At 42.3% G+C, this 11,580-nt stretch overlaps 1 protein-coding gene across 3 annotated transcripts in view; it reads right to left on the bottom strand.

The window, feature by feature from the left end:
* Window positions 1-6,997, bottom strand: part of LOC111070921 (zwei Ig domain protein zig-8) — a 40,612-nt gene extending 33,615 nt beyond the window's left edge. For 2 of the 3 annotated variants that reach the window (XM_022361978.2, XM_022361972.2), the window contains exons 1-2: window positions 6,889-6,997; window positions 2,439-2,654 (exon numbers count right to left, since the gene is read on the bottom strand). In XM_022361978.2, the coding sequence (XP_022217670.1) occupies window positions 2,439-2,478 (40 nt within the window). In that variant the 5' untranslated portion in view covers window positions 2,479-2,654; window positions 6,889-6,997. Of the gene's footprint in view, window positions 1-2,438; window positions 2,675-6,888 lie in introns of all 3 variants that reach the window. The other variant, XM_022361973.2, reaches the window with a different exon arrangement.
* Between the last annotated feature and the right edge of the window lie 4,583 nt (window positions 6,998-11,580).

Consider the following 11,580-nt stretch of genomic DNA (forward strand, 5'->3'; position numbering starts at 1 on the left):
CAGCAACAAAAATACAACAACTGTGAGTGAATGAGAAACAAGAACAGCGACAACAAAATACAACCTAAAACAAAGAACAACAAAACTAAGCGACCATAAAAAGTAATGCAATAAAAACACATGGCAACACTGGCAGCAGGCAGGCTGGCAGGAAAACACACACAAAACAAAAGGACACTAAATAGAGAGCTACACTGAGAAAAAAAAAACACAACAATTTTGGAGCTTAAAAAGTTTTTAAAAATGATTAAAACATTAAACATTGATTAATATTAAAATATTACAAGTTAGCTTACGGCTGCCTACAAAAATGTTCTTGATATGCGACTTAATTTTAAGCGACACGGAGTATCTTCAGTTCTTTTATTACAAAATTTTCTCTCTGTGTCGAGGGGTAGCCAGTGAGGGAGAAAGAAAAGGACAGACTGAAAGTCAGCTTGCCCCACGTTCGATAGTGTTTTTGCTTACACAGAAAGCGTTGATTACCTCACCGATAATTTATCGCTGTGAAAGTTCTAAATTATTGCTGACTTCTTATGTAGAAGTTTTCCCTTCTTATGAAAATTACCAAACTACTTTACATAATAAAAAAAAAAAATTGCTGATAGAAATAATGCTTCTATAATTCATATAAGTATGTATGTTATCCAAGGATAACATCCACATTTTTAACTAACATCAATGCATCACTTATTGACAGATAACAATGCATTTCAGTTATTAATTGGAAAAAAAGCGGATAAAATCAATTATTGTCTGATACTAATTATAATTAAATGTATTAACCATAAATGCATATCTGTTAATTGGCATAAATTAATGAGATATCGAAAATTAATTGTATTAATTGTATTTTTAAATGAGACTAAATATGACCACTTGATTGCTCTCTTAATATAAATTTAAAGATTGATTGCAAATACTTAATTAGTGCTGTTTTATTTTATTGTTTATTGAGGTCAGATAAATATATACTAAATTAACTAAAATCAGTGAATATATTTGGAGGTGAATGGATGTACCGCTTGCTGATAATTATTTAAAAGAAGCATTTAAAAAGTAATTTTAGTTTGCCATTTTGCGGCCGAGCAACTAGACAAACCAGCAATCTTAGGCAGATACTCGAAGAAAAGTATGTTTGTGGCAGGATAATACCCCTACCCCTACCCATATATCTTCTCTGCTTTTATTGCGCTGTTCTTTGGACTCCTGACTCGTTTTCCTACTTTTTTCTTGGCTTTCACTCAAGCCTGCAGCAGGCGGTGGCAATTAAAAGGACTTGCGAGTCATAAACATTGCGCTTGAGTGAATTGCTGGGTGTGGGTGGGTGGTTCCACAAGATCTTTCTTCGACTGTTCCTGGCTGTTCCTTTTGCCTGTTGCCTGCTCGCTTGATTGAGCTTACAGTTTGCGGCTCATAAAGTCACAGAAAGAGAGGGAGAGGGAGAGAGAGAGTGAGAGTCCCAGCCATAATTACACTTTTCAATTATGCATAATTATGTGTAGAGAGCAGAGAGCAATTTGTGTGTTGTGTTGTGTTCTGCTATGCGTTTGGCTGCGTTTAAAATTTAAAGTGCAGTGACACGACACGACCCTCGGCCTGTCAACCCTGCCTGGCACATCCCTCATTGGAGCCAGCCTGCGCCAGTGCCATTGCCACTGCCGCCGCCGCTGTTATGCGATATGCCCCAAAGGCGACCCCAAGCGAGCCATGCAGCGACCGCATTTGTTTGCTTTGGCCCTCTTTCTCCCCCAGACTCTCATTCTGCTCCCCTTCTGCCCCTGCTGCGTACCGAACCGAACATAACAGAAAAGAAAAGAAAAGAACAGAACAGAACAGGAGGACTGACTGCAAGGACAACGCAGCAGGCAGAAACATAAATCAGGATTTTCACAGCCTGAACCACAAATGTTTTTAAAAGGATTCATTGCTGTGGCAGCCAGCAGCAATAATAACCTTGAGGAGGGTGTGTACCCTCTGTACCCACGTACATATATGTATGTACATTGTACATATATCGCTGATAATCTCATGCATGCTTAAACAGGATATGGGATAGGTGGGATGTACGAAGGAACGCTTTACCTATGCCATTGCCATTCCCATTTCCCCTTCTTCAAACGTGAGTGACGCGAATAGGAGATGGGTGGCTGTGGCTTAGCGTCCTTGTTCTTAAAGTAATCCCGCAGAAATCTCAGTTTCAATCAACTTTAATTGAATTCCAAATATGTCCTTAGGCCATTCACTTGAATTTATTTTTATGCGTGGAATGATGGTGTTTCGCTGCATACATTTCCCATAAGCAAAAATAAAAGGAAAACCATTCGCTAAGAGATATTCGGGTATGGTATAGTATAGTATATAGTTCTTAGTTATTAGAACTGCTGGAAATCAGTTAGTAAATAAATAGAAAACAAGTTCTTGAGCGATCAACTTACCCGTTAGGCAGCAGAAGAGCGCCGTCCACAGGGTCAACATCTTGCGATGACCCTTTTTGGAGTGGCTTCACTTTCTAGTCAGTTGTTCTAGTCTCTTTCCTCAATTCCCTTCTTCTATTGCTTTTGCTTTATACCCGCTTTATCGGTTTTGCTTTGTGGTGCTATCAATTCTCACTTTGGTTGTGTTTTTGTTCAGGTTTTGATCTATGGCAATCTCTGGGGAAGATACGAGTATACTATATTGAGTTTATTCCTCTTTTTCGCACACTATCAACAATAACTCCCATTGTCTCTTCCGCGTGGCCATAGTTGCCAGTGTCTCTCTCTCTCTCTCTCTCTCTCTCTGTCTTTTTGCTCTCTTTTCCGCTCGTGAATTAAACACTTGCAATGACATTTAAAACACTTAATATCAATGGCAGACAATTTAATCCTTTAACGCTCGTTTGTTGAACTTTTTGTATGCTGTATTGTCCTTGTTTCTGCACTCGATGCTGCCGTTGCCGGTGCCGTTGCCTTTGCCATTGCCATGCCCCGTGTCCTTGTTGCTGTTGATGTTGCAATTGTGTTTGCACTTTTCGCTGGGACCGAACCCGGTCCTAGGCCTGAATAATATTTTTATTTTGCTTTCCCCCCTCTCGCATTCCCCAGACCGGAATTTTCATTTTCGTTTTTAGCTTGGAACCCAACCAAAAATGGATTTTCATTGAGCTTTAACGGGGGGATTTGACCATGTTATGGCAACGGAACATAAATTGATTAAATTTGTTTTTGGATAAGCCAGATTTTGATCGAATGTGCAGCCTCTTTTGTTGCAAGAGGAAAACTCTTAACTAACTCTTGGCAGGAAATGCAATTTTCCGTTCCAAAAGAGCCAGCAAAAGCTTCTTAGGGCCGCACAAAAACTAAACCAAAAGCAACACTTATCGATTGAATGCCTGATGAGTGGATGCCGGGCTGTAATCGTTGGTATAGGGTTTATATATATATATTTTTAAAGATGCTGGAAACTTTAGAAGTGGCTGCCAAAGAGTGAGTGATTTTCCGAATTTATTGGGCCATACCATTTTAGAAGGAGGGTGCAATATTGATGCCTCATTCTTCCATCTATGAAGTACTCTTTCCGCTGCTTAAATTTTCCTGTCACCTTCACCTACTTTTCTCACTCCAAGCATTCCCTTGGGCTCTAAAGTTTACACCAAAAATTAGACCGAAGGTTTTCCAGGGGCAACGCCCAACCCTTTCCTCCTCTCACAAAATAAAGTTTGTCCTATCATACAATTAATAATTGTTAATGGATAAACTAGAAGCGGTTTGGGGTTCAGCTCATGTCATGTTCGTTGCATATTTCATAAGTCTCGACTCCAGCGACTTGGATCGCATGTGTCCCCGAGTTTAGGTTTCGGTGTCCGAAAATAAATGCCGACGAGCAGCTCAAATACGGAATAAGGAAAATGGGAAAATGGACAAAGCAAGCCATATCCTGTCACGCCTCTCACTATGTCTCTGGCTATTTCTGGACCCCCACTTTCATCCATCCATCCAGCCATCCATCCATCCACCCATCCAACCACTTTGGCATCAATCAATTTTCTGTCCCCCATCCCCTTGGTATATGGTAGCTGGGGAAAACTAGAGAAAAGTTTAGTTTAACTTTACCATTTCCCTGGCTTCTAATTTGTTAAACATTTGCTGAGAAATCGCCTTTTTCACACGCCTCTGGGAAAAATTCTTTTTTCCAGCAGTACAGTTTTTCCGCCTGCGTTTCTCTTCGTCGGCTGTGTGAAATTAATTAAAACTTAATTAATTGCAAACTCCCCCCTCTCGAGAGGGTGCTGGAGAAACTAATGAGAGGAGGTAAAGTCCAATCTCTAGATCCCACGGAATCCCATGCCATGGCCATGGCCATCTCCTGTGTGGCTTCAATCAGGAGTTGCTGCTGCTGACAGATTGTCTACTGGACTCTGGGTCCTTGGCCGGGGACCCCAGCCACTTGTCACTGTTGCTTCCGTAATGGAATTAGAGAGGGCGGCAGGTGGGTGGAGTGCAGGAGTGCAGGAGTGGCAGCAGTGGCAGGTTTCCAAGACTGAGACACATTTCCAGACTACCCAGCAACGTCAGCAAATGCCTCTCAAAAGTGTTAACGCACTCAATTGTTGCAGTCTCTTGGCATCCCTTTCTCTGTCTAACTCTTAACTCTCTCACTCTCTCTTTCGCACTGCTAAATGTTGCCCTAGGCCACCAGGCATGAGCTGGAGTCGAGTATCCTCTGGTAACCCTCTCGCTCTCTCTCCCTCTTTAATTGTAAACGTCTGCACTTTGTTGTCCTCGTCCTTGAGGCAGTGTGTTTGTGTGTGTGTGTGCTCCTGCTCTAATGCTCAGTATCTGTGATTAGGAAGCAACTTAAGTTCCGGGTTCACCCACAGCGTCCCCTCCTTCCCCTGTTCTCATTTCTCATTGTTATTTTCCCTATTGTGTGGCAGTAAATTCGTACCGTATGAATATTTTATTGGGAAAGCTTTTCGTTTCGGTACTTTGGTTGGCTTTTGGGGCAGACAAAAGGAAAGTACACAATAATTATAGAATGGATAAAGAGACTAATCATAGATCCATTTAAAGATACATTCCAATCTCTTTAGACACAAAATAAGATAAAGAAACGAGTTAAATCATTTCAGAAACTCAACAGAATCTAAATGTATTTGTTGATCATTGATTCTGACTTGAACCACTTTAATCCAACCATGAAACCAATAAGCAAGCGCTTTTTAAAAAAGTTTTCATCAAGACATAAATCCCATAACAGGACTTAGGACTTTCTCAACATTTCTGTGAAACAAACAGATAAAGAAGAAAAAGAAAAGCCTTGAAAGCACTTGACACTTGACAATTTCCACTGTTCTTATTTTCATTCGCTTTGCCTCAAGTGTTTTTTCTGCAACAGCCGAATGTGTGAATGTGAGTGTGTGTGTGTGAAAAGTTTACCAGCGAAAGTTTTTTCCTTTTGTTGTCAGTTGAAACAAAAGTTCATTTTCTTAAGCAGGCAGACACAAAGATATACTGAATAAGAATATTGTGCGTAGTTCTTTTATGTTAACGCATTGCGCATACGCAGTGTGATCGGCAAACAGCATCAGAGGCTGGCACCAGACCCTCCATCCCCGCAAGAACATAAATTTCCCTTCATTTCCGTTGCTTTTTTCAGCAGAGTGAGAAATTGTAGAGTAGTTTTAAGCATGGGAAATGGCGAAGAGGGGGAACCCAGACTTTTTTTCTATTCAATAAAAATAAAAGAAATATCAAGGATCTGTTGTTTATTATTACAAATAGTTACGAGTATATTTACTCTTTCAATCTTTCATTCACTTTTGTTTACTCTAATAATGTTTGGGTCTCAAGATCTTTCGTATTCAATTTCGAATCTCTTCAAATCACTATACTCTCGTACTCGTATTCATAGCCAGATAATCACTACATTTTTCTCACTGTGCATTGCCTTAATATTTTATGTGTTTTCTATTAATTTTTGTCACATTCTTTTTCCGTCTCTGTTGAGCAAATATTGTATTACACTTGGGCGGGGGACGGGAATATATATTAATGTTCGATATACCATTTGGGACGGCGAACAATTTCTGTTTTGACGCGCGCTTTTCGTGTAGGGGTGGGGAAGGGGGCGGTAGCCAACAGATCAAAGATTTGGTTCTTTGGTTTTGGTTCTTGTTTTTCTTGTTGTTCCAAATTTGTTAATTTATATTTGGGGTCTCTTTCGAGCATTATTTGGGGCTTCTCCTGCTTGCTGTCTCATTCCTTTGTCTAAATATAAAACAACTTAATTTGCTGCATGCTAATGAGACGCGGTGGGTAGGTGTTGTATGGAAAGGAGGCGGGGCTGGAGGTCGTTGTGTGGGCGTTTAACACTTTTATAATTTGTTTGGCTGCGACTCTCCTTCTGTTGGTCTGGTCTGGTCTGGTCAGGTCTGGTCTCTTGGTTTCTTTATTTTTTTGTCGCCTGCCACACAGCTGACACGCACCAAATTTTTGGGTGTTTCTCTCTTGGTTTTTCTTTCGAAACGAAATCGTACATAACATTCAAGACGATGTCATAAAGTATTCGCGTGCCGAGCGCATTTTAACTTAACTGTCCGACAAAAATAAAACAGCCACAATAACTGGAACAACAACAGCGACAAATGCGACAAAAGGTCATTCAATTTATTTGTATTTTTGTTTAGGGGGTCTGCCGGCAATGAGGCAATGAGGCAATGAGGCTTTTCCTGCGTTTTCACACGTTTTCCAAAATTTACGACCCAATTTTCGCCTCCTTCCGCCGCTGACACACACACACACACAGCCGTACACACTGAGTCACACACGTATATGCACACCCATCTGGTGATGGTGATGGTGATTGTAGATAGTTTCGCGTCTCACATTTTTTGTTGGGCATTACATTTTCAGAAACCTTTGCGTTGGGGAATTCCCCGGACTTGGAGTTGGGTTCGTGATTCTCAATAATTATCGCGTTGTGGGGCGCCGCCTTTGCCTGCGTTCGCTGTCGAATGTCGCGCTAAAACTGAAACTGATTTGGGGCCCTCGTCCATGGCGGAGGCCCAAGGCAAGCAGCGGACAGCCGAAAGAGGGGCGGCCGAGCGCACACGAGCCTTTATCAGCAGCAGCGAGCAGATGGACGGCTCGGCTGCGCTTCGTGTGGCTGGGAGTGGGTATGTTGGCCGAGCCGCCAATACTGAGCCGAGCTCCAACTGCATGCTCTTGCCGAATTCGCCGCAAGGAGAAGGACTCTCTTTCGTTCGTTTGCAAACTGCCTCTCTCTTTTGTTTCTCTCTTTTGTTGCCATTCTAAGCATATTTTCTATTGTATATTAATAAATGGTGAAGAATTTCTGCTCTTCGAGTTTCGTTCTCTCACAGAAAATAAAAGGAAAGTGATACAAAATTGTCCTCACCTTTTTATAAATAGCCCCTGGGTTTTCTTTTTCTCTCTTTTGCCTCTTTGTGCTCTCTTTATATTTTGATTATAAATGCTCTCTTTCAAGGTCTAACAATAAAATGTTGGAAATAGCTTCAGCAATCGGTAATAAATATATTAGTGGAGACAGGTGAAAAGACTTTATGGTGTAGAATTATTGCTATGCGCTTAATAAAAATTTATTTAATGATATTCCACTTGAGAGCGTAAATTAATGTTTATGGCAAGCACTTAAGATATGCCTCACAGTAAGTAGATGGGGGCTCAGGCTGCATTTATTTGAATAGGAATCGGAAAATAAGTAACAGCATTGGAAAATGATTTAGGTGCATCCATCATTAAGATAGTTCCCTCAAATCAACAGCAGTATCTTAATTAACAATCCCCCTTATCACAGCCTCACTGACACTATCCCAAGCGAAACGAACGGCCTTTAGGTCAGTGCCAAAGAGAACCAACCAGCCAGCCAGCAAAATTTAAGCTAAGAGCGCGCATGCCAATGAAATATATATTTAATTTTAAATCATGCTCTTGTTCTCTCTTTCTTCAACGGCGAATTCGTTAATGTGGCCAGCAGGCAGAAATTTCAATAAAATACACTCAGCGAGCGGAAAGAAGTTTTGCATAAAAAGAGCTAATGACAATATAAATTCACATGGCGTATGGAAATTTGCCGCAGATGGGCAACGGGTGCTGGGCTGAACGTAGATGGGCTGCCGCTCCCGCTCTTTCCATGTACCCCAAAAAAAGAGACCAGATAACAGATCCCAGATCCCGCGTTCCTGCTCCCCAGGGAGGGTTATGGGTTACGGAAGCAGCGGGGCGGCGGCTAACAGCAGTTATCGCTGGGGCGAAAGGCAGTAATTAGCGTAAATTGAGTTGGTAAAAAGCGCAAGTGCTCAAAATCCGATGGGCAGAGCCTCCGGCAATCTCCCCCCATCATTACACTTGGGCAAAAATGTATTTCAAGGCACCAAAATTGTGATTTTGACATTTGCAAAACTATGGCAGTCAAGTCTTATTTATTTATTTATTCCTATGAAAAATGTATTCCCTTTTCTCTCAGTGTAACCCATCCAATAGTTGTCCCTTGTTGTTGTGGTTACTTCGTGGCTGGTGGCGCTGCTGGTGGCACTGCTGGTGGTTCTGTTGTTGATTATGTGGCAATTAGTTGTCGCTTTTGTGGCAAGCCGCGACCAGGACACTTTCAATCAGAGAATCTTATTTCGACTGAGCCGCTAATGCCCATCCAGGTGCAGCTTACTGAGCTAATTAAACAAGCCGATTAATGTACGTCCAACCACCCGCTGACCTTGAGCCACAGCCACAGCCACAGCCTCCACTTGTAATTCCCACCGTTTCCCCCACACTCTTTCAGACAACTTTCCACACAACTCCTATCAAGCCTGACGCCCACCACACACACACACACACACACACACACGCAGCCTTTTCCCAGCTATCAACTTTCCACACATATTGTCCGAGCCGTCTGAGTATATTGGTTTTCTGGGTGAAGGAGGTCACTGCTGGGTTCTAGTTGGTGCTGGGTGGTGCTGGGTGGTGCTGGATGTTGGGTGGCGTTTGCGTCAAGTTCTAGGTGAGAGCAGGCTCCAGCTCCAGCTCCAGTCTAATGAACGCCAATCGCCCTGTAAAGCCTTTTCTGGACATTCGAAACTTTATGGAATGCCAGAGAACCAAAAGTTTCCAATTTAGTTGCATGGAAAATATTGTTGCAGGAGATTTTTGTGCTTTAGCAAAGCAGAGAATTTGGAATGCTCTATGAAACATGGAGAGGGGATATTTGATAGAGAATATGTGATTTAATATTTGCTTTTCACTTATATTCGCTTATGGGAACGACTTTAAAACGGCTAATAAACCTCATGCGAATGTACCTGAATGTGGCCCATGTCTAGCCGGTCAAGTAAATGTTGTCAAAACTCTTTTTCTTCTGTCTATTTTTAGAGCCACTTGGGTATTTTTCCTTCTTTGTTTTTCTTATGATTGATCCTCGAAAAAGAAGTGAAGCCCCAAGTCAAAGTCCCAGCAATGAATGCCAATACATCATCAATCCATCTTTCATTTGGAAGCTGCCCAAGTCACTCGACCCCACAAACTTTGCTGCTCAGCTTAGGGACCCACACAAAATGTAGTTCATTTGTTGAGCGAACATTTTATGATTTATGAAAATGTTCTATGTCTGTTCCTGTCTTCTCCCCTGGCTAAACAGTTGGGCGTCATTCCGCCCACTTTGTATTACAATCAGAATCTGGCTTGGAATTAAATCTGGTAACCGAGTTATAGCCAAGGGGTGGGGGAAGAGAGAGAGGCAGAAGCAGAGGCAGAGCTTGGGGCCGTTAGGCAGACTCAGTGCTCTGTGCTCTGTGCTCTGTGCTGGGGCATTGTTGCATATTCAACAATTGCAACTGCAAAACCGACGAAGTAATAACAAATGCAAATTTTAAGCTCAAGAATTTTCAGTTGCAAAAATGGTTACATTTTTTTTTTATTTTGTTGTTGTTGTCAGTTTTATATTCGTTTTTTTTTGTTGTTGTTGTTGTTGTCGTATTTGGTTTTTGGGTTTTGGGCCTGGCCTGGGGAAACAGCAGGCAAAAGTGCAAATGAGTTTTCCTGCCCCCTCCCTGGACAATTGAATTTGTTTAAATTGTTGCAACTTGTTATATATATATATATTTCTTTTTTTTTGGGCTTGCTGGAGTGGTCCATGCATCAGCAATCAGCAACAGGGAATCGGCAGCGAATCGGTGTAAACTTTAAGTCCGAACACAATGTCCAGAGTGTCGTCCTTGGTCCTAGCCAATATAATCAAGCGAAGGCAGCAGCAGTAGCAGCTGGCAAAAAATGTAGTACCAAAGTGTGGGTGTGGGTGTGGCTGTGGGGGTTGTGTGTGTGTGTGGTGTGGTGTGGTGTGTGTCTTGGTGCGGGCAAGTTTGCCGGATGGGATAGTCATATAGGACTGGGGGCACTGATGAGTTCACTTCAGTGAGCAAATGAAACGATATTGTTGTCAATTTAGGTGCAACAAAGAGCAGCAACGAGCCCCATACCCATACCCAGAACCAGAACCAGAACCAGCCCCAGTCACAGTCCCCCTCAGACAGGACAAGACAAAAACAAACAGCATGCAGGATGAGCGACAGAGACAGGCATAATCAGAAATAGAGAGAAAGAGAGAGAGAGGGAGAGAGAGAGGGATAGCTAGTGTAACAACAAAGGCAAACAACAACAAATTGCATGTCCTTCCGCCTTGGGTTGCAACACAATATACAACGCACTCATATTTACTTTGTTCGAAGGATCCTGTTGCAGTCCGCCTCCCACCCACCAGCCGGACACCATCCTATGCAAGCGCCTCCTGTGCCATGCCACATGCAGCCTGCAACATTAATGAAAACTGCAAGCGACCTGACACAGATAGTAGGTACCGTACGGCACAGTGGGATGGGGACCAGGGACCGGGACTGCCACTGGTACTGGGAGGGCGACATTGCTGCACCTTTATTTACAGACAATGCGGGAAGGGCCAGTGGGGCAAGTGGGGCGGCAGGCATTACGGGCAAGGCAATTGGGGGAAAAGCATTTTCAGAATAGGGCAATATTTTTAGTCATTTTCTGTGCAATATTCGTTTTACCTTTTTGACGTTGCTTGCCCCTTCAGGTGATCTTGGATAATTGCCAACTAAATTGGGTTTAATGGGTTAGCCAGGGCATTTGCTAACTGGCAAATCAGGCATAGTTGAGGCAAGATGTAGACAGAGTTGCATGTTGATAACAGTAAGAACAGATGGACACAGAGCCAGAGAGAGAGAGAGAGAGGGAGAGAGAGAGAGAGAGAGGGAGAGATCGAATGGGTACAAAAAGATAATTATGAAATAATTGGACAAGATTGTCTGTCATTTTGGGAGCTTGGTAAATTTAATTTGTGCCCGCCCTGGAGGCATTCAATTAATTTCCTACAATTTCCAAACAAAATGAAGTACAGTTGGGTCAACAGATTGCATGAACAGAAGCGGGGGGCAATAAGTGAATAAATAATAAATAACAAATTGATGAGAATATTTTAGGTGATTTTCAGAGAGATACTTTCCAGTCTGTCATCTACAATCGAAACGAAGTACATTCAATGCACATG

Source organism: Drosophila obscura, unplaced genomic scaffold, assembly GCF_018151105.1.
Source record: "Drosophila obscura isolate BZ-5 IFL unplaced genomic scaffold, ASM1815110v1 contig_208, whole genome shotgun sequence".
Classification (NCBI taxonomy): domain Eukaryota; kingdom Metazoa; phylum Arthropoda; class Insecta; order Diptera; family Drosophilidae; genus Drosophila; species Drosophila obscura.